Source organism: Panthera uncia, assembly GCF_023721935.1.
Source record: "Panthera uncia isolate 11264 chromosome E2 unlocalized genomic scaffold, Puncia_PCG_1.0 HiC_scaffold_20, whole genome shotgun sequence".
NCBI classification, from domain to species: domain Eukaryota; kingdom Metazoa; phylum Chordata; class Mammalia; order Carnivora; family Felidae; genus Panthera; species Panthera uncia.
In genome coordinates, this window is record NW_026057589.1 from 13,477,184 (window position 1) to 13,501,209 (window position 24,026).

Here is a 24,026-nt window from a genome sequence, read left to right on the forward strand (position 1 = left end):
GGAGGGGCAGAGAGAGAGGGAGACACAGAATCGGAAACAGGCTCCAGGCTCCGAGCCATCAGCCCAGAGCCTGACGCGGGGCTCGAACTCACGGACCGCGAGATCGTGACCTGGCTGAAGTCGGACGCTTAACCGACTGCGCCACCCAGGCGCCCCTCCGCTCATTATTTCTTGAATGGACCACGTTTCAATGTTCTTTGCGAAACGGCCAGGATTCCCTAGGGTTCAGGCAGTGGGGGGGGGGGGGGGGCGTGGCTGCCAGGGGCGTGGCTGCTGGGTATAAAGTCCTGAGGCTCCACAGGGCTCCTGCTTCCTGAGAATGTAAAATAAACCTTCTTAGATGAGACAAGTGGCCCGGGACACTGAGCACACCTTCTTAAAACGCCACTCTGGATAGGGCAGTGCCCAGATACAAGGGTCAAAATTACAATAATCCGAGCCATATATTCTTGGCGCTCTTTGGCCAAGTACACGTGTTAAGCAGAATTAAAAGTGAGTCAGACTTACACAGGAGTGCTAGCATTTTATTTTGCCAAATAAAAATATTTTTTAGGGGCACCTGGGTGGCTCAGTCTGTTAAGCATCCGACTTTAGCTCAGGGCATGATCTCAGAGTTCGTGAGTTCAAGCCCAGCATTGGGCTCTGTGCTGTCAGTGCAGAGCCTGCTGTGGATCCTCTGTCCCCTGTCTCTCTGCCCCTACCCCGCTCTCACTCTTTCTCTCTCTCTCTGTCTTAAAAATAAACATTAAAACATTTTTTTTTTAAGTACCATCAGCAGCATTTCATAAATGAACGAAAATTTCAACACCAAATAGGTAGGAAACACATACTTTCAGAATGAAAGACAGTTCTTCCTAAGGAAGGACATTTGGCAACTTTACATTTACTTTTTTTTAAAGGGACCTATTTATAAATATTTATTAATGCAGAAAAATTACAACCTAAAATTTTGTTTAGTGAGAACTAATTGTGCATAATTATTTTCTTGATTCAAACTGGCCTGTGTGGGGCTCTCTCATCTACATGTGACAGGAAGTAGAGTCAATGTCTACATGTTCCACTTCCAAGGTTTTCTTAAAAATTAGTAAAAACCCAGTTTCACAGACGGGTGTGTGGGCTTCCAATGGAAACAGAATTTTTACTTTTTTTTTTTTTTTTTCATTCAACTGGAAAAATCCTAGATGAAGATAGGGAAGTGGGAGAGAGCCATGCCCATGGCATGGCCAGCACGCAGCAGCTGGGGATTCCCTCGAGGGGCGCCTGGGTGGCTCAGTCGGTTGAGTGCCCAGCTCTTGATTTTGGCTCAGGTCATGATCCCAGGGTCATGGGAATAGGGCTCCATGCTGAACTTAGAGCCTGCTTAAGATTCTCATTCATTCTAATTCCCTCTCTCTCTCTCCCCCTCTCCTCTTTGCCTCTCTTCCTGGTTTACATTCCCTCTCTAAAGTAAATAAGAAAAAAAAAAGATGGGTCCCTTGAACCCTGGATCAGGTCAGTGAAGGCTGGCACGGGGGGGGGGGGGGGCGCTGCCCATGGAGGAGGAGGGCAAGAGGGAGGGAGGAAAGGGAGCAGGCACCCTTCTTCCTTTCCATCTCCTCCCTCCTTCTGGGACCCCAGCTTCCTCTCCACTGGAGAGTCCTGGAGCCGCCAGGTAGCAATGTCATGGGTGACATGCTCTCGGCAAATAAGTTCCAGACTGACCACGCATAAGCCAGGTGCTCTCTGGGTGGCCTCCTCAGGACCACACCCCTCCCTGGCAGACGCCCAGGTTATTAATCACAAGACTGTACACGCCTCTGGTCCGGGAGGAGACTTCAAGGGGAGTCAGCATGCTGGTAGCACCAGGAGCAGATACACTGGGGGAGCAGGAAGTGTCCTCTAGCGTGTCTTTCGTTGACTATTTTTCTCGAGTCCAGCTGTGAGATTTCCAAGGCCTCAGCGCCTTTACCCCCACAAACAGGACAAAGACCCTCCCGAAGAAGGGCTTCCACGCCCACTCTGGAGGCTGCTCCCATCTGACCCTGGGCGCGGGGGGTTCCAGGAACGGGTCCTCCTGGGAGCCGCTGCCCCGCACGCACTGATCTGGGCCACATTTTCCAGCCTTCCATGCCCCGGTGTTTATTTTATAGTTGAGCCGGGCTCACCCTTGAATTCCACAGGCAAACACCATCCATGAATCAGAAGTGTGTAAAGGTCGTTCCTGGGAACTAGGGTACAAGCTCAAGCGTTAAAAAATATTTTTTTTTTAAAAAGTTTCTTGGAAACTTCCACAATGCATTATTTAAAAGACTCTCCCGCTCCTGGAAGCAAGCCAGAGAGATCTTTAAAAACCGAAATGCGTCAGAGAGGGAAGAGCACGTGCGTTCTTTTCCAGTATTTGGAAACCGTTCTGCCTTTGGGCTGAACAGGTTTCAGTGTTTTTGGTAAAGGAGGGGAGAGGTAGGTAGTCAGGCTCTCAGTGGCTTTTGTAAGAGTGGTCGGCGCAAGTGCGAACGAGTGTAGTTTGACAGGGGGTGTGAGGCCCGTCTGTGGAAGGCGATAGCTTCCTCAGAGGGTCCGCCTGAAGGACACGGATGGCTGTGGGGCAGCAAGAATGGAGTGGAACACCCACCTCCTCGTCCTGGCATCCTTCCCCCGCTGTGAAGGGGGCAGGAGACACGGCTAGAGGCATTTTAATGGTCAGGTCCGAGGCTGTTTGAGAAGAGCCTGATGGCCGGAGCAGGGTGGTGCTCCAGTGGTGGTGAAAGCATCTCACTCTCTTGCATTTCCCTGTGACGGTCTCCCGAGCTAGAACGTGAGCTCCGTGAGGGCAGAGGTCCGCTGTCTCGCTCACCGCTAGGTCCCCAGATGATGGCACGGGGTCAGTATTCGTGCTTGTGGGATGACACATTAATGCGTACATGATGGCCTGCTGAGGCTCTAGGGGCCCAGGCCTGGAGAGGCCACGGAAGTGTGGGCGGGGCAGGTGGAAAGAGAGCTCCCCGATGCCTTCCAAACCCTGTGTGTACTTAGCAAGAGAAGGTCAACGTGCTCAAGAATGGCCGATGTGATCGGCCAAGGAGACCAGGTAGGCAGGTCCCGCCCATTCTGAGGTGAGAAACTCTGAAGTATTGGGAAATATGGCGGCGGCGGCAGGAGGGCGTTTCCATCTCCTCAGATCCTCCAGCCCCTGTTCAAAGCTGCAAGGAGAGAAGCCGGTGGGACAGCAGTGCCAGCCCTAGCTTCTCCCAGGGCAATGCCAGTTCCTGGCTAATCAAGAGGCATTATATCCAAGCCGCGGCTCTCCTCTCATGGAGAGTCCTGTGGACACGACTGCCCCTCCTGGGTTCTATCCTCCTCCGTCCTCTCTCACATTGAGTTCAGCAATCTCAGACCCCAACTCAGAGAGGACCCAGGAGTCACTCCTGTCGGCTCCCTAAGGTTCCAGCCAGTGCCCGTGACACCCGTCTCTCAGGGAGGTAGTCCTGGGGGGCAGCCTGGGGCTGGGGGAACAATCTGGGGCCAGCCTCTAGTTCTAGAGGCTGCAGATTCACCTCTAGACTAAGGGGCATGGTTCTAGACCAGGCTCCATTACCAACTTGCTATGTGACCTGAGGATCCTTCTCTAGCAACAAGAAACCGCTGAGGCCTGACAGGGCATCCCGAGTTCCTGCCCTGCCCTCAGAGGTTGGGCCGGTGACGCCAATAAGTGAAGTGGGCAAAGTGTGGTTCGTAATATAGACTCATTTTGTTTGCATAATAAACACGTGGGAATATTCTTCACCTCCACAGGGAAAAACGCTCACTCTCATTTTTAAAACATGAGGTGCCGAGACACAAACAAACAAAAGACAAAACCGTGGGGCATTTGCTAGAGATGAAACAAACATGGGAAATGCAGCAGGAGCAGAAACCAATGGTCATGGTCACTTGGTCTTGAATGGAGTGGACCTCAGGAAGCCTGAGGGGGTGCGTCCCACCGAAGGGGGAGCAGCCCTGACTCAGGTCCAGGTCAGATGAGGAAGGAGCTGAGCGTGGCAGACCTCCCCATTTCTAAGAGAAGCTGGAAAACTAGATATTTGTGTGAAATTTCCAGATTTTAAGATTTGTTTTGCATTTAAAACCAACAGACGAAGGATGCGGGCTACACCGACCTGAGTGCGAACGCAGCCCTGGTCTGCCGGGTTGAAGCGCTGGGCGGGCTGCGGCCCTCCGCCTCATGGTACGACCACAGAGAAGGATGCGCGTGGACAGCCAAGAGCAGGGGTTTTGTCCTCCCGTGCAAGGCCCAGAACACGGACTCTGCACCCGCGTGGGGCAGGCCTACAGCCAGCTGTATCAAGGCCCTGAGTGGATTGGGCGCCAGAGCCCCAGCAAGGTTCACTGCAGGGTGACCGTCGGCCTCCTCCCCGCCTCCAGTCTAGCAGAGAGGACTGACTCCAAGAGGAAGCCAACTACTGGTTCTCTTTCCCCATGTGTGACTGGAAAGGAGACAAAATTTGTGACGGTGTGAAGGAGTCACAGCGGAGACACAGGCCGGGCGCCAACGGTGTGACCAACGGGGCCTCATTTCCCAGTACAGAGGTCTGGTACGGGTTGAACTATGCCCCCTCCCAATTCATATATTGGAGGGCTAACCCCCAGTATTTCAAAACGTGACCTTATTTGGAAGTAGGGTCATTGTAGAGGTGATTAGTTAAAATGAGGCTCTAATCCTATACGATCTGTGTCCCTAGAAAGAGGTGAAATCTGAAGAGCAGGGAGGACACCACGTGAAGGCAGAGACGGGGGGTGAGGCACCTACAAGCCAAGAAACTCCAAAGATTGCCAGTAATCCCCCAGAAGCTAGGGAGCTGCCTGGAACCCGTGCTCCCTCCCAGCTCTCAGCGGGGACTAACCCTACTACCGACACCTTGATCTAGAACTTCTAGCCTCCAGAACCACGAGACAATAAATCCCTGTTGCCTAAGCCACCCAGTTTGTGGGACTTTGAGACCCAAGCAAACTAGCACGAGGCCTGAACCAGGTTCCCCCGGGATGGAGACAAGACCACGGAAGGAGAAGGAATTGAGCCAGAAAACAACTGGAAGAGGCATCCAGGGACGTGTGGAGAGTCTGTCGCTCATCCTCTGCGGGGGAGGCGGCAAAAACCAGGGTCTCGTGCCCAACCCAGCCTTCCCACCAGATCTGCCGTGGCAGCCGGCACAGAGAGCCCTCGGTGGGGAAGATGTTCAGGCACCGCCCCCTTCCTAGCCCGCTGTTGGCTGTCTGGCAGCCAGGGTTGGCCTGGTTCCCCTTCCTCGGGGCCTGAAAAGTCACTCCTAGTTTTCCCCACAGGGAAGAGGCAGGCTGAACTGGGGAGGGGGGCGGGTGTCGGGCAAACTGCCGCCTTCTTCAGTGGAAACCGTGGCCAGCTTTGCCCCGTTCCCCCTCCGCTGGAGCACGTGGCTCCGGGACAGATGAGCCACCTCCATGGTGAGCGCCTTTCCCACCCCACATGTGTGGCCGGCATCTCATTGGTATCGACACGGTTGTCCCTGAGAGACTGGCACGAGGTATTCCACGGATGGGGGAAACAAAGGCACAGAGGGACCAAGTCACCGCTTCCAGGAGTCTCAAATGGTTGCTGGGACATCCAGACAGGAAGCCACATCGAGCGCGGTCCCACTAAGGTTCTTCACGCACCACCCCTGCCTCTTCTGGGAGGGCTCACCGGGAGGCTCCCGGGTCCCTGGCGGGGACTCTGCCTTAGCCCCCCAGACCCTGCTGTCCCCAGGGAGGGCCTGCCTGCAGGGCACACAAGGGGGAGAGAAATGAGAAGAACAACAGAAAGCCTGCACTCTGCAGGGTAAACAAACAAGCCGACCCAGAGGCGGTGAAAGGAAGCAGTGTGCTGAGGGTGGGGGCCGCAGGAGGCGGGGGCTGGCATAAAGGAAGGTTGTTCAGGAAAGCCGGGGCTGGGCACCCAGGGATGGACAGATGGCCTTTTATCCCGCAGCCTGGGTTTGGCCTGAAAACCCTTTCTCTGAAACGAGATGGTGCCCGGGCCCTGTGTCCAGCTGCCTCCGGCCTCTAGGGGCCCAAAGGAAGGTGGGGACTCCAGTCCGCACTGGACTCGATGCGGTCCTGGGAAGGTAGGAGGGGGGTAGGCCGGGGTGGGGGGCGGGTGCAGACCCAGAACCACAGCTGCACCAAGAGTCTCCCTTGGGGGGAAGCCTTCTTTGTTAACAAGCCCACCCCTGAGGCCTGTAGGGGACCACTGGTTGCTTTCAGTAGCTAGAAATTTAGGGCTAAAAGGAAGGCAGCAGGATCTGCTTGCTTTCATTTCTAACGAGCTGCCCTCTGCCAGACTAGGTCCAAACCAGAAGCCCTGGGGCCCATCCTCTCCTTAAAACATTTAAAATAAAGCCTTCCTGTGCAAAACCAAAAAACGACAATAATACCTGGCAGGTGACAAGGCACCCCCCAAACACCCCCACTTGTCGCCCACCCACGATGGCTGCAAGGTGATGAACTCTGCTGGCCGCTGTCCCTGGATTCACGATAGGAAGAAGAAAGGAAAAGAGAGCGAGTGGCAAACGTGTGCCTGGGGTGTGACCAACTTATCCCGCTCAGGAGGTGTGGGGGCATGGACCAGACCACCCCAGCCTCCAGGGTCCTTGACATCGGTTCGCTGTGGACCTGGTATTGCTTCCCCTGATGACACGATCCCCCATGGAGCATGTCACGAGCCACCTTGTCACCAGAAGCAGAAGCCTGTATAGGTGGGCAATCCAGGACATCAGAAAAGGGAGACAGTGGATTAAAAATACTAAATCACTATTCAGATCTCTCCAGAATACAGCCACGAATTTTCAGGCTATTAACTTGGTTCTCCACTAGGCTCTGCCTGCCATGGACCATCTGCATCCACAGGGAGCCTCTCTTCTCTACCTCTAACCTCAGATTAGGGCACCACACCCAGGAATGCACTGAGTCAAGTGGACACGTGTTTTTTTTTTTTTTTTCCAATGGAAGCCTGACTCTGGGATTTGGGGCAGCTGGGAGCCCGAGGTTGGGGTGGGGGTGGGGCCTGGGCTTGGTCAGGGCGGACAGGAGGAGATCTGAGGCTCACCTCCTCAGTCCCACCTCACAGAGTCCTGGTGGGCACTACAGCACCCGACTTTTAACCCCGATGAGCGGCACCAACAGCCTGCAGGACTGGACAGGACACTTCTAGACCGTAGTTTCTCAAGACTTAGGCCTCAAAGCACGTCAGGCAGGCTTATAGAATGTGCTATGTGCAAGGAAAATACATTTAAACATCTAACATATATTATCTCCTCACTGGCCCAACTACTATGTTAAAATACATTTTGGACTTATCATGGAATGCTCCAGTCCTATAAGGAGCATGCTGAAAATACTATATTCTGCTGATTTTGTTTGTTTTGTTTTAAGGAAGCTTCATACCCAGTACAAAGCCCAATGTGGGGCTTTAACTCACAACTGTGAGATCAAGACCTGAGCTGAAATAAAGAGTTGAACGCTCAACTGACTGAGCCCCCCAGGTGCCCCTATGTTTTGCTGTTTTTTTTTTAAAAATATTTTTATTTATTTATTTTTGAGAAAGAGAGCACAAATGGGAGAGAGGCAGAGAGAGAGAGAGGGAGACACAGAATCGGAAGCAGGCTCCAGGCTCTGAGCTGTCAGCACAGAGCTCATCGCGGGGCTCGAACCCATGAACCATGAGCTCATGACTTGAACCGAAGTCGGCCGCTCAACTGACTGAGCCCCCCAGGTGCCCCTATGTTTTGCTGTTTTTAAAAGAAGAAACAAGACCACTGTTTACAAATGACCTCATATCTCGCTATCCCAGAAATAATATTCCCAAATTTTCCTTTTACGATCTACTAGTTTAAGAGAGATAATTCACTGCTATTGTCAACGTTGGTTACAGATGATTATATTGCCAAAAATAATAGAAGGCACTGAACTGTTTTGCAAGCAAAACAAAACAATAACAATGACAAAAATCAACCTGCCTTATACCTGCTACTTTTTACGGATTCCAGTCTACTGATGCAAACTATTCTCTCTCTCCATGCCCGGACATGGAAACTTCTCCCATTTACAGTCGAGGATGTTTATGTTCAGAGAGGTTGACTGGCCTGTCTCCAGGGGTATGATTAGTTCTAGAACACAAGACTGTTGGGTTCTGAGCCTGTGTCTTCTTTTCCACTCTCATTTAACCTAGTTCCAAACTCAGTGCACATCTCTTAAACTAAGAAAATTGCCATGGTGAGTCCGAGAACTGGTGTCTCCCGGTGAGCTACAGCCTGTACTCCGTGTTTTACGCTCATTAAACATCGTGTTTATACTCGTCGCTATAAGGTGCTTTAAGGGATGATGTCCTTGAACAATCCTGGGACAAACTGTCCTTCTGGGTGTTCAGTGCCTCTTTGATATAGCTTCCGCTCAGGGACATCACTTAATACACAATCTGGTGTGGTCAAGGGCAAGAAGGAACTATTTGTTGAACAACACAGGGATACCAACTTCCTGGACGAGAGTCACCAGATTAGGATACCATTATCCTAGAGAGAAATACCTTTCAACTCTGGGTCACAGCTCTAGCTAGACCAGTGCTGCCCCAGAGAACTTTCTGCAATGATGGAAATGTTCTAGATCTGTGCTGTCCAATATGGTCCCCTATGTCTACTGAGCACTTGAAATGTGGCTCATGTAACTGAAGTACTGAACTTTGATTTTATCGCATTTTAATTAATTTTAAATTACAAAGCCACATGTGGCAAGGGGCTACCATATTGGAGAGCATAGCTCTGGACTCATATATTCAACTACCACTTAAAATCTCTACCCGAGTGTTTCCTTGGCATTTCAGACGCAATGTGGCCCCAAGGGACTTTGATTACCCCACCCCAAATCTGGGCTTACACCCAAGCATTCACTTCCCATATATCAAACCACCCAGTTACTCAAGTCACCTTGGCATCATCCTCAACTCTTTCTCTTACTCTCAGCGTTTGGTCCATCAGCAAGTTGTAGTGGTTCTACCTCCAAGACATTTCCAATCCCTAGACACTTCCTCTGTCTCAATAGTCGCTCAGTCCAGGCAACCTCCCTCTGTCATCTGGACAATAGCGATGTCTTCTTAGCTCTCTTCCTGCTCCTCCTCTTGGCCCCCTGCAACCTACCCTCCACAAGGGAGCTGGAACAATCAAGTAAAATACAGACCCACTTTGTCAGTCTTCCACTTAAAATCTTCCAGCCTAGTCTCGAAATAAAATCGAACCTCCCCAGCGATGACTGTGAGCTCTACAGAGGCAGGGCTCCTGCTTCCCTCCCCACTCCACCCCACCCCACACTCCTGTTCACCTGCAATGCTGTAGCAGCAGAAGAGCCTCCTTTTGGATTCCTGATGCCACATACCCCAGGACCTTTGCACTTGCTGTTCCTTCTGCTTAGAATTTTTTTGCTTTTTTACCCAGTTCTCCTTTATGACGACTCCTTTGTTTCCATCAGATATCAGTTCTTCAGAGAAGACTTGCCGGACTACTCCTGTCAGAAGCTGTAGCTGTTACTCTGTCACAGCCCCTGTTCTAAAATACATGATCTATTTTGTTGTATAATATATGCACATATGTATATGTATATACACATAGACTACAACAGTCTATATAAAATATGATATTCTGTTGTAGCTCTTGTCACCACCCCTAACTGTCCTATCTGTCTCCTCCCCTCCACTGGCAGGTATACTCCATGAAGGCAGCGATCAGTTGTCTTTTTATCCTCAGCACTGAACTCAGTCTGAGCATGAGACGTCATCTGTGTTTGTGCCTGAACAGGGAAAGGAATGGTAGGCAGAGGAAGGCAGGCCTGCAGGTCCCCGGGGCCACTTGAGGCTTTTGCCAGCCTCACCTTTGGAGACATCCGGTCCTAACGGTGGTCAGTTCCTCGGTCCAGTTCACTTGTCCAGGTGAAGATAGAATGAGGGCAGCAGGTCGGAACAGACCCCACAGGCCCTAGCTGGGGGAAGGGGCCACACTGGGAGATTAGGATGTCACCACCCTCCAGCTCCTCTGGGGGGTGCGTGGCTTTGCCCAAGAGGATCTGAGCCACGTAGCAACTCGGGTTCTGAAAACATCTATCTCTTGCCGCCTAAGAGAAATCTACCTTTTCTCGGCAGAAGCTGGCTGAAGGGGCTGATCATCACCCTATTTTGGTTTAATCTACACGGTTCTGTCTCACAGATCTCACGTGATTTCACTGTAGCCACACAAATCTGGTAGGGACGCAGGGAATAAGCGAACCGAGGCCACGAGCGTTTGCATGAGTCACACAGCATCACACAGCCAGGGCACAGGTCTTGGACTGCAGACCCCAGCCTCCTCCTCTTTCTGGATGGGTGGGTGAGAGGGTGGTCTGTCTGCACAACTGCTCTGTGACAAGCGCCACACCAGGAGCCTGGGGATGCCGGTTCTTCAGGACTCCCGAGAGACCTGCCCACCGAGAAACTTTCATGTTCCCAGTTTTCCATCCCTATTTTCCCTCTGCCCCGAGCCTTCTAGGGCAGTGGGCTGCAAACTTTCCAGTGCGTCTGAGCCACACACAGTATTTGTTAAAAATACGGATTTCTGGAATCTCGCTTCCAGAGATTTCAATTTTATAGATTTGAGGGGTGCCCCCCAGGAGAAAAAATATATATAATATAATATAATATAATATAATATAATATAATATAATATAATATAAATAATATAAATACTCATATAATTACATATTATAATATACTATGCTAAGTAATTCTTTGAGTTAGTTTACATGCATGTTTTTTCATTCAAATGAAACATCAAACTTGTCATCCAAGTCTTCAGTCTTTGAACCTCTGTTGCTACTAGAGTAATTTTCCTGAAATCTAACACAGTTCTGTAGTGCATACCACACTTGCTTCCATCTAGGTTGTTCGAGTGGTAGAGTTGTTTGGTGACATCTGTACTGGGTGGAATGGTGTCCCCCCGCCCCCCCCCCCCCCCCCCCCAACCAAATTCATGTTTACCTAGAACCTGTGAACGCGACTTTATTTGGAAAGAGGGTACCTGCAGCCGTCATGCAGTTAGTTTAAGGTCCTACTGGATTAAAGGGGGCTGTGAGTCCAATATGACTGGTGTCCTCAAAAGAAGTGGGGAAATTTGGAGATGCAGACACAGAGATACAGGCAAGGACGCGTTTGTGAGGATGGAGGAAGAAATCGGAGTGGTATAATCTACAAGCCAAGAGATGCCCGCCCCACCAGAAGCCAGGAAAGGGGCAAGGAACAGATTCTCCTTCAGAGCCTCCAGGAGGAAACGACTCTGCCCATACCTTGAAGTCAGACTTCTAGTCTCTAGAACTGTGAGATGATTAATGTCTCCTTTTAAGCCACCTAGTTTGTGGTACTTTGTTACAGCTTCTTGAGAAAGTAATACAATATTACTAGAAATGTAATGTTTTCTTGCGCTTAAATGTGCATGCGCTGTGGATTTTTCTTTTAGTTTTCCACTGTTCCTTTAAGAATTTTTCTCTGTGTGATGTCTACAATGTAACTACTTAGTATTTTTTTCCAATGCTTTATTATTGAAACATTTTAAACTGCAGTCCAGCTGAAAGAATCTCCCGTGAACACCGAGTAGTATCCCCACTACCTGAAGTCCTACCATTTACATTCCACAGGGTCTTATTGTAAAAGCAATCTTTAAAGCTTTGTATGTATCAACACTAGCATTTGTCATCATGAGGTCGTATCTACAGGAGTGAGTTACTAAATAAGTATTAAATTTATTTACTTCTCTTTAAAAAAACTGGGTCTAATTCTCATATAGTAAAAACAAAAACAAAACAAAACGAAACAACAAAAAAAAACTACTGATCTTAAGTGTATAGTTTGATAAGTTTTGACAATTACATGCCTCCTGGCAGCCAATGTCCAAGTCAAGATGCAGGACATTTCCGTCAGTCCAGAAAGACCCAGGAATCTTTTTTTAATAAGCTTCTCACTTGATCTTGATGAAGGGAGGTGGGGGCAAAAGCATCCATGACCCTTGGCCGGAGGGACAAGAGGTGGAGATTTACAGCGCTTTGCAAGAAAGACACCAGGTTCCCTGTTAGCAAATACAGCTGCTTCACTGCTCTTCCAGCCTCCAGCCAGGGGCTGCGGACACACTGCAGGGTGGGCACACAGGACCCATCTGTGTGCAGAGCTCCAGCGGCAATGCCGCTTTCACCACACCCCTCCCCGCCCCTGCATTCCCCGCTGAAATCGCTACCATTCCATGACCGCTTGGACACCCACTTTGGATGCCTCCCTCCCTTCCAGTATTGGTGCCTGGGGCCTGTAGCCTGCGTGAGCTTCCTTGAACTCCCTCCGGGCTCTCGCCACACGACCTCAGGGTCCAGGGCAGGCCAGGCAGCCCCAGTCGCTGAAAGTCAGACTGTTTCCCCAGCACCAGCAACATGGTCCAGAAATGATGCTCAGCCCCTGTCCTGCCCTTTGCTTTCTCTGGTGGAACATGTGACAGCAAAATCCTGGCTGGAATGGAACAGAAGGAAGGCGGTGGGGGGAGGAAACCTTAATGGTTAAAACCTAAAGAAAAACGAATGATTTCATTGGAACAGAATAAAGCCCCCAAATGGACCAAAGTATATCTGTGAATGGTTGATGTGTGATAAAGGTGTTTTTTTCAGCCAGTGGGAAAAACAATTATTTCATAAATCTATTGGGATAACCAGCTGGTCATCTGAAAAATATAAACCTAAAATACTCTCTATTTTTTTCCTGATATCAAAAAAATTTCAGGTAGATAATAAATTTAGGCAACTACAAAATCTTAAGTAGAGGTGTCCTTTCTAAGAATGATAAAACAATGTTTTATGTTTTAAAGGTTTAATTTTAAAGATTTAAATAGAGAAAAAAACATTAGACAAGTCAAAAGACAAATAACTGAAGGAAATATAGTAATACATACGATGGGAAATGGTTAATATCCTTTACATGTAAGGAGTGATTATAAATCAGTAAGAAAAAGATGCCCCTTGGTTTAATCTCATGCCTAAGATTTGTCCCTAATGTGTATGCACTGGAAATACTGGGCACCTAGAGACCAGCCACATTGCGGGATCTCTCAGAACTATAGGTCTCTCATCTATGAAATGGGAGAATGGATATCTGCCCCACCTACCTTGAGGGTTCAACTAGAAATCTATGAGAAATATCTAGAAAAATGTAAATCGCTATACAAATTTGGATGTGTTACTATTAGTCCTAGAGGCATCGTTATTATCCAAGTGTTCTTTATCTGAGTCCCTGAACATCCAAGTTGCAAAGAATGGCAAAAATCCTCTTAATGTACAGCTATTCACAAGTCAGCTGACCATTTATGAATTTGATTCCTGCTCAGATTGACCACCGCCTCCCCCAAATCCCCAGTCTACCTAGGCAAAGTGATGGTTGGGGTTGCTATCATCTGACAATATACAGTGTAACGAAATGCAAGCTCACTGCAAAGTGAAATTGAAAATCAATGCCAAGGGGCGCCTGGGTGGCTCAGTCAGTTAAGTGTCTGACTTCAGCTCAGGTCATGATCTCGCAGTTTGTGAGTTCAAGTCCCGCATCGGGCTCTGTGCTGACAGCTCAGAGCCTGGAGCCTGCTTCAGACTCTGTGTCTCCCTCTCTCTGCCCTTCCCCTGCTCATGCTCTGTCTCTCTGTCTCTCAAAAATAAATAAATGGTAAAAATGAAAAAAATTTAAAAAAATTAATGCAAAAATACAAAGAATTTAATGAAGTCAGTGAAACTGAAGAAAACTGTTTTGCTCACAATTCTACTGCAAAATAAGGATTTGGCAAAGTTGGGCTGTTTGACGCTGAAACACAGGTTACCCACAAAGGACGAGGCTCTTCAAAAGAGAATGAATGAATGACCTGTTTATCACAGGATCAAGAAAGATCCTCAGCTCTTAAATACTCTAGCTAAAATGACTCTCTTTATGATCATGCTGTGAACAATGTGAAGTTTGGAATGTCCCACTGTCACTTTCATACAGTTTTGTCAGAAAAACCACACATGTGCACAAAAAGCACACCGCTTGATTCGGTATTTGCTCAATTAAAGGACCTGCCCACGAATGCAATCTTAATTTTGCTGTCAGGTTAAAATAAACTAAAACAATTTTCAGTTTCATTTTTATTTTTTAATTGTTATTAAATTTTTCCTTTTTAAAAAAGTAATCTCCACACCCAATGTGGGGCTCAAACTCATGACCCCGAGATCAAGAGTTGCATGCTCTACCAACTGAGCCGGCCAGGTACCCCTTCCGTTTCATTTTAAAAAAATAATCGCTTCCCCTCTCCCAAACCCCTGCTCCATTTTCTATGAAAGTTTGGTCTTCATTTAAAGTAGATTCATTTTGGAGCGTCTGGGTGGCTCAGTCGGTTAAGCATCCAACTTCGGCTCAGGTCATGATCTCACTGTTCGTGGGTTTGAGCTCTGTGATGGGCTCTGTGCTGATAGCTCGGAGCCTGGAGCCTGCTTCAGATTCTGTGTCTCCCTCTCTCTCTGCACCTCCCCTGCTTGCACTCTTCTCTCTCTCTCTCTCTCAAAAATAAACATTAAAAAAAAAAGTAGATTCATTTCAAGTGACCTTCTTTCCTAGGAGTCAAAGACTTTCCCATGTAGGTCTCAGGAACAACTGAATTTTTTATGACACCTTGTTTTCCAACCTGCAAAAGCCATTACACTTGGCAGGCCAATGGGTCTTGCTGGGATAACCACTAAATCAGGTTAGTTTGACCTTTTTCTGGCCTGTGGGGGGTGGTGTACAGGATCACAGAGTCTTGATTCAGTCCCATATAGGTGACCCTTAATATTCCTCCATAGCAGTCAGTCTCACAGTGGGGGCCTTGAATTGACTTAAAGATTGGAGGTCTATCTTTCATCCTTGTGGATAAATGATGCCCGTTTCATAGCCTTTCATTATGATAGAAGGCTAAGGACTAGATCTTAGGAACTAAGTGGGTTATTATGGACCATTAACATCTGGAACTTATAAAACTAAAACTAGCCATTACTAGAGATCCATAAAAACCCTGATTCCACTTTCCAGGGGGAAATCTGAGCATCATGCAATGCTAAGCAATGTTGAGAAGGTTCTAATGGGCACAGAAAAAATGTAGAGAACCAGAACTCTACTCCTTTGAAATTCTGTTCCCTTTAAAGGAGAAATTAAGACTACTTCATGTTGGTAATTATCAGTCAAGTTTGTTGTAGATTGCATGGTTTAGTCTACGTGTGTAGTCACATGTTCTTTATCAACGGAATTTCTGGCTACTATATGATGTATCTATATGATGTATCTATATGAATCACAGTTCAAATACTTCAAATCCCCCCAAATTTGTTTATCTGGTACCGGTATTTAAATATTTTGCTATATACAATCAAAGCAAGAAAACAAAGTGTTTGGAGAATTATGCTTTACAACAAAAAATCCTAAGTCCGAGGTTTATACATCATATCGTGCAAGATGAGTGGCGATTAGAGAAGATTGGGAACTACTGTTCCGAGACACACACTTTAGAGAGATTTGCATGACAAGACACAGGAAAGAGTAAACGGAACTGGAAATCCAGGCAGCCCAGGTCCTGCCTGAGCACGTCATACAGGCACTTACAGCCACATGGGGCTGGCCACAGCCTTGACAGCAAAGGAGGCTCTTGACTGACATTTTCTTTTCTTTTTTCTTTTTTTTTAAGTTTATTTATTCATTTTTGAGAGAGAGGGAGAATGAGAAGGGGAGGGGCAGAGAGAGAGGGAGAGAGAAAGAATCCCAAGCAGGCTCTGCACCGTCAGTGCAGAGCCCCAGGTGGGGCATGAACTCACAAACCACGTGATCATAACCTGAGCTGAAATTAAGAGTCAGATGCTTAACCGACTGAGCCACCCAGGCGCCCCTTGACTGGGATTGTCTATGGTTCACTTCTTGTCTTGTAGGCAGACTCATGGGCATGGGTGAATGGCAGTAGCCTGGTATGGAAGACATTTTGTCAACTCTCTCTGGCTGAGAATAACTGAGGGCGAAGGCAGAAATGAGTGATTCACTTGATAGCCCTCCATCCTTCCCATCAAACTCCCAACTCCTTTAGCCAAAAAGAGGAACTGGAAAGAGACTTAACTTTGTAATTCTTGAAGTATCTTGTGTGTGCTAATATTACCACTTTCATTTTCATTTTCTTTTTTTAGTTTATTTAGTTTGAGAGAAAGAGAGAGAGAGAGAGAGAAAACGAGCATGCACAAGTGGGGGAAGGGCAGAGAGAGAGGGAGAGAGAGGATCTCAAGCAGGCGCCATGCTGTCAGCATGGAGCCCAATGCGGGGCTCAAGCCCACGAACTGCGCAATCACGTATGACCTGAGTTCAGATCAAGAATCAGACAGTCGGCCAACTGAGTCACCCAGGCGCCGCCCCCACCTCCCCGCCCCCCACCGCCCGCTTTCCTTTTCAGTAGGGCACATGCCTCAATTTCCCAAGCAGCGCAGTCATTCATTTATTCAAACACTGATTAGTTTCTGTTGGCATTCGTCAGTGTGCTACTGTGTCCTAAAGAAACCCAGATGAATCACACGAGTCCAGTTCTGGGGGTGGGGGTATATAGTTTAGTTGAGGAGACAAGACACATAGTGAAAATACAGTAAATAAGGAAGAACATCATGAGCACTGTAACACAGGTACGGGCAAAGTGCGGGGAGCTCTGTGGAAGAAGCAGCATTGGAACTGGACTTAAACCGGGTGGCGGTGAGGAGCCCGCGAGGGCTTAGGATTACTGCTGTAACACGAAAAGGTCCCAGGCAGTAGGGTGTAGGAAGTACTGGCAGGGAGAGACCTGCCTGGGAGATTGCTGTAAGAATGAGCGGAGCGGGGCTCTGGCCAAAGTAGGGGAGTCGTGGGGAGACATCCTGGAAGGAAGACCAGGAAATTCACGCGGATCAGTGTGTGGTCTGTGCAAGCCATCCACTCTGTCCTTCTAGTTAGTCCCCGTTTCCCCCCCTTCTACAGCCCTGGATTCTCCAGGACAGAATGGGGATAGTTGCTGTTCCGAGGAGGGAAAACACAGATAATCTCCCATGACATAGTGTTGAGTGGAAGCAGCCATCCGGCAGAGTGCACAATGTATGATTCCGTTTCAACTTTGCAAATGTTTCTTTGAAATGAGGAGCAAGAGAAATGAGCAACGGAGACTGAGAAGTAACAACCAGGGAGGGGGGTACAGGTGGTGAGGTAGGTAGAGCAGCCCTCCTCCCCAGTCTGTGTCCCAATACCTGGAACCTGTGGATATGTTACCTTACATGGCAAAAGGGACTTCACAGATATGATTAAATTTAGGACCTTGAGATGGGGAGGCTTTCTGGATGATTCTGGTGGGCTTAGTGTGATCACAAGGGTCCTTAGAAGTAAAACATGGAGGCACAAGAGTCAGAGAAGAGACATGAGAGCAAAGGTTGGGGCAATGCAATTGCTGGGAGGGGGGCACGAGCCAAGGAATACCAGCAGCTTCTAAAAGCTGGGAAAGGTAAGAAAATGGATTCTTCCCTCGAACCTTCAGAAGGAAGTCTGCCCTACTGACTTATTTTTGACTTCTGAACTCTAAGCCGTGACAGAGTACATTCGTGTTGCTTTAAGTCACGGAGTTTATGGCAATTTGTTACAGCAGCCACAGGAAATGATAGTGGAAAACTAAAGGGTGTGGTCTCGGGAAGCCCATGAAGAAATCGTATCAAGGAAGGAAATTGGTGACCACATCAAAACTTGCTGCCAGGCCAGGTGAGGCAAGGTGCAAACTGGTGACCGGCTTTAGTGAGGCGAAGGTCCCGATGACCTCGACAAGGGCAGTTTCGGCGGCGGGGTGGGAACTCTGAGTCCTCCTGCACTTAGATATCCTACCCATTGAGTTACTCAAGCCCTGGAGCTCTGAATGGCCAGCCTCCAAAGGCTGGCAGAACCACACAAGGCAGAGGCCGAGGACTTCTCAGCCGCCCAGAGACGGGTGCACCCTGTGGCATTAGGACACGGCACCCAGAGATACTCAGACATCCGGGTTACCTGACAACAGTGGCTGGGGCATCCGTGTGTGTAAGATGGGGAGGTAGGAACCACCCTTTCCCAGTTATTAGCCTCTTGACGGCAGGTTCAGGGGGAGGGGAGGATCCTGGCTGGACTATCATAAAAGCTGTAGCTCTCTCACTAGAAAAAGGCACAACCATGTATACTTTACATACAAATTCATCTCTTTCACCAGTCCCAGAAAGTGACCCACAGAACCCCAGGTGCCTCGGTGGCTCAGTCTGTTAAACATCTGACTCTTGATTTCGGCTCAGGTCATGATCTCATGGTTTGTGAAATCGAGTCCTGAGTTGGGCTCTGCGCTGACAGCACGGAACCTGCTTGGGATTCTCTTTCCCCTCTCCCTTCGCCTGTTGTCTCTCAAAATAAATTAATTAATTTTTTTAAAAAAAGGAGAAGCTATTCTTCTTTCTGAAGTATGATATCCACTCCACTGATGGTACCCAAGATGATTTTAGGGAATACAAGGGATGAGCCTTTCCTACCTTAATAGCTCTCTGTTTTAAATTGCATGTAAAACTTGTGATTGCACTGGTATTATTGCTTAGGGTGAGTAAATGGTAAAATAAAAAGTGAGTCTACTTAAATATTACATATAATAGTTCGAGGGGTATACGAATTCAGAAAAAAAAAACAAAACTTGACAGTGATTCATGGATGACGCAAGTCCAGGAAACACAGTATCTACGATCTTGGGAGGATATTTGAACCCAAAGTTCCTTCCTTTCCTATTTATTCCTTTTAAATGCTGGTTGCAGCTCAGTAAATGGACCTCATGTGCCACTAACAACATGAGCTCCAGTTGGAAGAGCGCTGCTTGTATCTGAGCTTGGACTGAGCAGCTTGACCCTGTTAGCCCCTGAGGGCCCAGGAGGAGAAGGGGGCCTGACTTCTCTGCTCAGCCATAGCTCTGTCACTTGCTCAGGGCAGGCAGCTCAGCTTTCTCAAGTCCGAGACCACGGCCACAGCAGACTTTGTTTCATCCCCACAGTATGTTGGCTGAAACGAGTTTGACTTGTTTTATGTGTGTGTGTGTGTGTGTGCCTTTGCGTGAGTGTGAATGTGTGTGTCAGAGTACACACGGGTGTGTGAGGGGGTGTGTGGCAAATTGGGGAACAGGGGAAACCAAAGGGACCGGGACTTCTCCCTGGAGATTTCACAGCAGAGTCCCAGGACACTCTCCTTCAAGGACCCCTCCAAGGGGCACGATTCAGAAATGAACTCCAAACAAAGAGCTGGGTCATGACATTTCCTTTCCCATCACCCCACCTGGTCCTCACATTACAGAAGCTAGGCTCTGAGCTCAACAGAAGTCAGCATCCATGGCCTGGCAGGAGGAGAGAAGGGAGGTGAAGGAAGTAATATAGGGGGTGCTTGAAGGGCTTAGCCAGAAAAAAGAACAGAAAGTCTCCGTTCAGGCCTTAAGAAGAGGGCTTCTCTCAGTACAGGTACAGGTACATTCCAGATTTCTCCTCTGACTACCTTTCTCCCTCAGTTTAAAGACAACATTATACCAGTTTCCAGGATAGAAATCTACAGACAGAAGCCGACAGGCCACGGCAGTATGGGTAAGTATGGCTCCTGGTCAAGTCTGACCATGGGTTTGTGATGCGAACGTGACAACCACTACACTACGGAAACTGAGCCATGGGTTTTTAAGTGTGTTACTAGTTTTTAGGTTTTTTTCCCATATCCTCAGACTGGGGCCCAGATATAAAGATGCCTGCAACATGGCCACATTGGGACCCTTGGGGTAACAGGGGAGTGCAGGGGTAGATATCAAATTTGGTCGCTGTCTTCTCTGAGTCCTCCCTGAGGGTCAGGTAGGGCAGAGCAAAGCAAAAGCATGGGGGGTGGGGCCATCTAGGGCAAGTGTTGGGGAAGGGGGGTGGGTTGGGAGTTTGGAGAGTGGCTCCCAGCAGCCATCACAAGCCTGGAAGTCTCTAGTATTCCGGTCCCAACCTCTCATTTCCTGCACTCAGCTTCAGTTGTATCCACGGCTAAACCTCTGCCCCTTCAGGACCTGGCACCAAACGCCAACTTCCAAGATTCAGCTGGGCTCCCATTGCAGAACGCTGAGCCCTGGTGCTTTACCTATGAAATCTCTCCAATTCAACCCCGTTCTGCGCTTGGTCACAGCCACCATCGTGCCTTCTCCTCTTGCCCAGTCCACGCGGTGGCCTCCTGCCTGGCCTCCTCACACCCACTTGGGCTCCCTGCATTCCTTTTGACACTGTAGCCAGGGCGATCTTCCAAAGATGCAAATCTGACCACACCACACCCCTTCCTGAATCCCTTCCCTGGCTTTCTGTCATTTCTTAGAATCAAGTCCCAAATCCTGCCCACGACCTAGGAGGCCCTGCGTGATGTAGCCCTGGCTGACCTCTGGCCTCCTCCCCCTTCTCTCTCCATGCCCGCCAGCCTCTGGCCACACTGGATTTATTTCTGTCCCTTGACTGCTGAGCCCTTACCCTTCAAAGCCTTCCTTGGCACATGCTGTTCCCTCTGTCTGGAATGTTCTTCCCACCACACTTCACCAGGCTAATACCCTATTTATGGTTAGCTCTCAGTCCAAATGCTACTTTCTCAAGAAAGCTCTCCTTCAACTTCTCACCTCCAAATCCATATTCTGATAGCACTAGGTAATTAATTACTATGCAGTTAGTACGTTCCCTCATTAGCCTGTTTGCTCTACGAAGACTGTATTGGTGCTGATTACTGGCGCCTCTCCAGGCCTACCCAGCTCAATGCTGGTAACCATCAAGGGACCAAGCCAGTGAGTGAAGAAGTGACTGAAGTATTAAACAAGGTGGTCCAGTGCAGAGCCGCCAGGAACAGTGAGAGGCAAGTCCTTTTATCCAAAGATCTAAAAGCATTTGCTGGGCCCACCCTGAAAGCAAGAGCTAGAAGCAGGGAGCGGCTGTCAGCGTAATGCCCAAGCACGATGGCCCCGCTGTCACCAGTCCTACAGCTGAACCTGGGGAAGGCCCAAGGAGGCAGTTTGCCTCTGGCTCGGCCTACCTGCAGCCCTGTGGATAGGGGCCATCTCCCATATCTCAGAGATCCTTGGGATGGAGATGGAATCGATTTTGCAGCCAGGTACATTTGGCTTTTGCGCTAACTAGCTCTTTGACTTTGGGCAAATTACAGAGCCTGCTCGAGCCTCAGTTTCCACATCGTAAAATAGGGATAACAAATCTACCCCAGGATCAGTTGGAGGTTTAACTACCGAAATGAGGCTATACCGCATGGCAGCATGCTGTTCACGGTGCTAATCCCCCTTCCTCTAAAAAACTAGCTTAGTCTTGTCATTTCGATCTTTTGGACCCCCATGCCAGCATCCAAGACAAGCAATACTGAGGGATGGAAGGACATAGTCCACCCCGGACACTGCCCTAACCTCTAGCGATCCAGGGAAGCCCTAGTGCCGGATAGGGCAGCACCAGGAAATCCAGACTGGCTGAGAAGGGTAACGGATCCGTAACTTTTGGAAGCAGGAGCAGGGTGAGGTGGGGAAGGGAGCACAGGTGAGGATGAAGCAATTATTCAACAGAAGTGAAGGACGGATGCAAAGGGGGAGAGGCTGATAAGGGAACAGGAAAGAAAGGAAAGATTGAGAGTGTGCGTGGCTGGTAAAAGGTGATCCAAATTGTCAGATGGCAGAGGCTGCAGAAGGAACAAGTAGGAAGGAGGGAGCAGATAGAAGCCGGTCAGGGGAAATGCTGGAGAGCAAGGGCAAGTCCTGGTGAGGGGGACCGGTCGTGACCTGTTACCTGGAGAGAAGGGGGAAGCGAAGGTGAGGGCGGAGGCTGTCACCTTGGGTCCTCCTAGAGGGCAGGTGAACCTGGCTTGCCGGCGAGGGGAGAGTGGGGGAGGGGGGAAGGCGAGTAGAGGGGTGCGACCCCGGGCCGGGCTGTACCTGAGGGTCTCCTTGCAGCTCGCCCACGTAGTACTGCTCGAGCCAGCGGCGCGCGTTGGCCGAGTGCCGGTGCGGCGGCCCGTCCAGGTCGGCGCTAACATCCTCTCCAGCCCGCGCCCGCAGCAGCTGCTCGCCCCCCGGGTGGTGCCGCACGAAGCCAGTGAGGTCGTAGAGGCGGGCCCCGCAGCGGACCCAGCAGTCGCCGGCCGCCAGGCGCCGCTGGACCTCGGCGGGTGAGAAGGAGGCGGCGGGGGGCGGAGCGGGGGCCATGGCGGGAGAGCGGAGCTCGCAGCTGGAAGCCCGGGCTTCTGCTCGGCGGCAGCCCAGCTTGCTTCTAACATCCCCGGAGCCGCGGCCGCCTTGACGGACCGGCCGCCACCGCACCTGCTCATTTGCATGCCGCTCTCCTATTGGCCGCTCGGCCGGACGCTGCTCGAGCCCGGAGGCGCCCTCTTCCCCATTGGCCCGCAGGAAGCTTGGGCGACGCGTGCGGGGCTGGCCACCCGCTGCGGGGGGAGGAGGGGGGGCGGGCAGCCAGGTGGCCCCGGGCAGGTAGAGGGCGCGCCGGCCAGGTGTGTCCCGTCGCAAGAGATCGAAGGGGACGGGCGGATGCAGGCGGAGCAACTCTTCCTGTCGCGGGTGGCTGCCTGGACGGACATCCCCGGTGGCGTGATCGCTCCTGGAGTAACTCTTCTGCTGCTGTCTTTTTGGGAGAAATCTGCAGCTTTCGATTCTCAGGCTCCTAGAGGGGCCGAGGAGTGGGGGAGGCAGGGCGAGGACTCGAGTAAGGCGAGTGAGGCTCTGGGCTCGGACGCCCTCGAAGCCGGTAATCACAATATATAATATTTTAATGTAATATTTAAAAGATGTTCACAACGTGAATGTACTATTTAATACCACTGTACACTGAAACATGATTAAAATGGTAACTTTTACATTGTGTATATTTTATCACAACAATATAGAATAGTTTTTTAAATCATGTTTTTGTAAATAAAGTTTTATTGGAACCAGGGCTAGTGAGGCGAGAGAAGCAAGCTGGTTAAGTGCACGATTGGATCTTGTCTTCAATATTTAAATTTCTGGTATTGTGTTCACCGTGGATTTTTTGCATTAATTTCAAATTTTTAAAAACACTGCGTTAAAATATTCTTTATCTTGATTGTGAAGTGTTTTGGGCACAGACATAAATTGTGCACCCAGAGTGACTGCCTCATTCTAATCTTGTCCTGGGGAGAGGGGGGAGGACCCCGAGGGGAGAACAGAGAATCCAGCTAGCATCTGTCTCTCTCAGGAAGATATTTTCAGGGTCACCTTTGTGCTCTCCTGGGACTGGGCACCTGTGCCCAGCTGGCCCTGTGAGAAAGCCTGGCCCAGAGGCCTTAGGGGCTACCCGAACAGTAGAGGTATCCAAGTTCAGGACACTTGTCCCTTTCTTCTCTCCCTTCTACTTCTCTCCCGGTGCGTCCTCAGGGAGTAGGCAAGAGTTGGGCTTAGCCTGGGTGGAACTGCTGTCCAACAGGCCTGGAGGCCTTAGATCACAAATGTTTTTCTCAAGTGGTGAATGCATAGTCACCCTCACCCCATTTCCACACCTCTTCTGTTCCAAATACCTTGCCTGTGCAAAAGCAGTCTGCGGGACTTCGCCGTTTGCATGTTACACCATTGCCTTAAACACCTGAAGTTGACCAAGTAGTTTAAGGCATCTATTCAGAATCGTAACACACTTACCATAGTAATTCCAATTATAGAAATTTGACCTTACAGATACACTGTATAAGGATGTGTATGTAATAGTATTAATTGCAACACTGCTTATAGGTTAGAAACAACCCCAGTGTTCATCATAATGGAGGATTAACTGAATGACCGATGATGCATTCACACTGTGAAAGGCTATGTAGCCGTTAGGAAGAACCAGGTAGATCTGTAATGTACTGATAGGGAATAATCTCCAGGACATTTTCAGTGGAA

At 49.4% G+C, this 24,026-nt stretch overlaps 1 protein-coding gene across 1 annotated transcript in view; it reads right to left on the reverse strand.

Annotated features, from left to right (window-relative positions):
- Positions 1–22,385, reverse strand: part of FA2H (fatty acid 2-hydroxylase) — a 52,868-nt gene extending 30,483 nt beyond the window's left edge. The window contains 1 exon segment of the mRNA XM_049622757.1: positions 22,053–22,385. Within this exon segment, the coding sequence (XP_049478714.1) occupies positions 22,053–22,322 (270 nt within the window). The 5' untranslated portion in view covers positions 22,323–22,385.
- Positions 22,386–24,026: the final 1,641 nt, after the last annotated feature.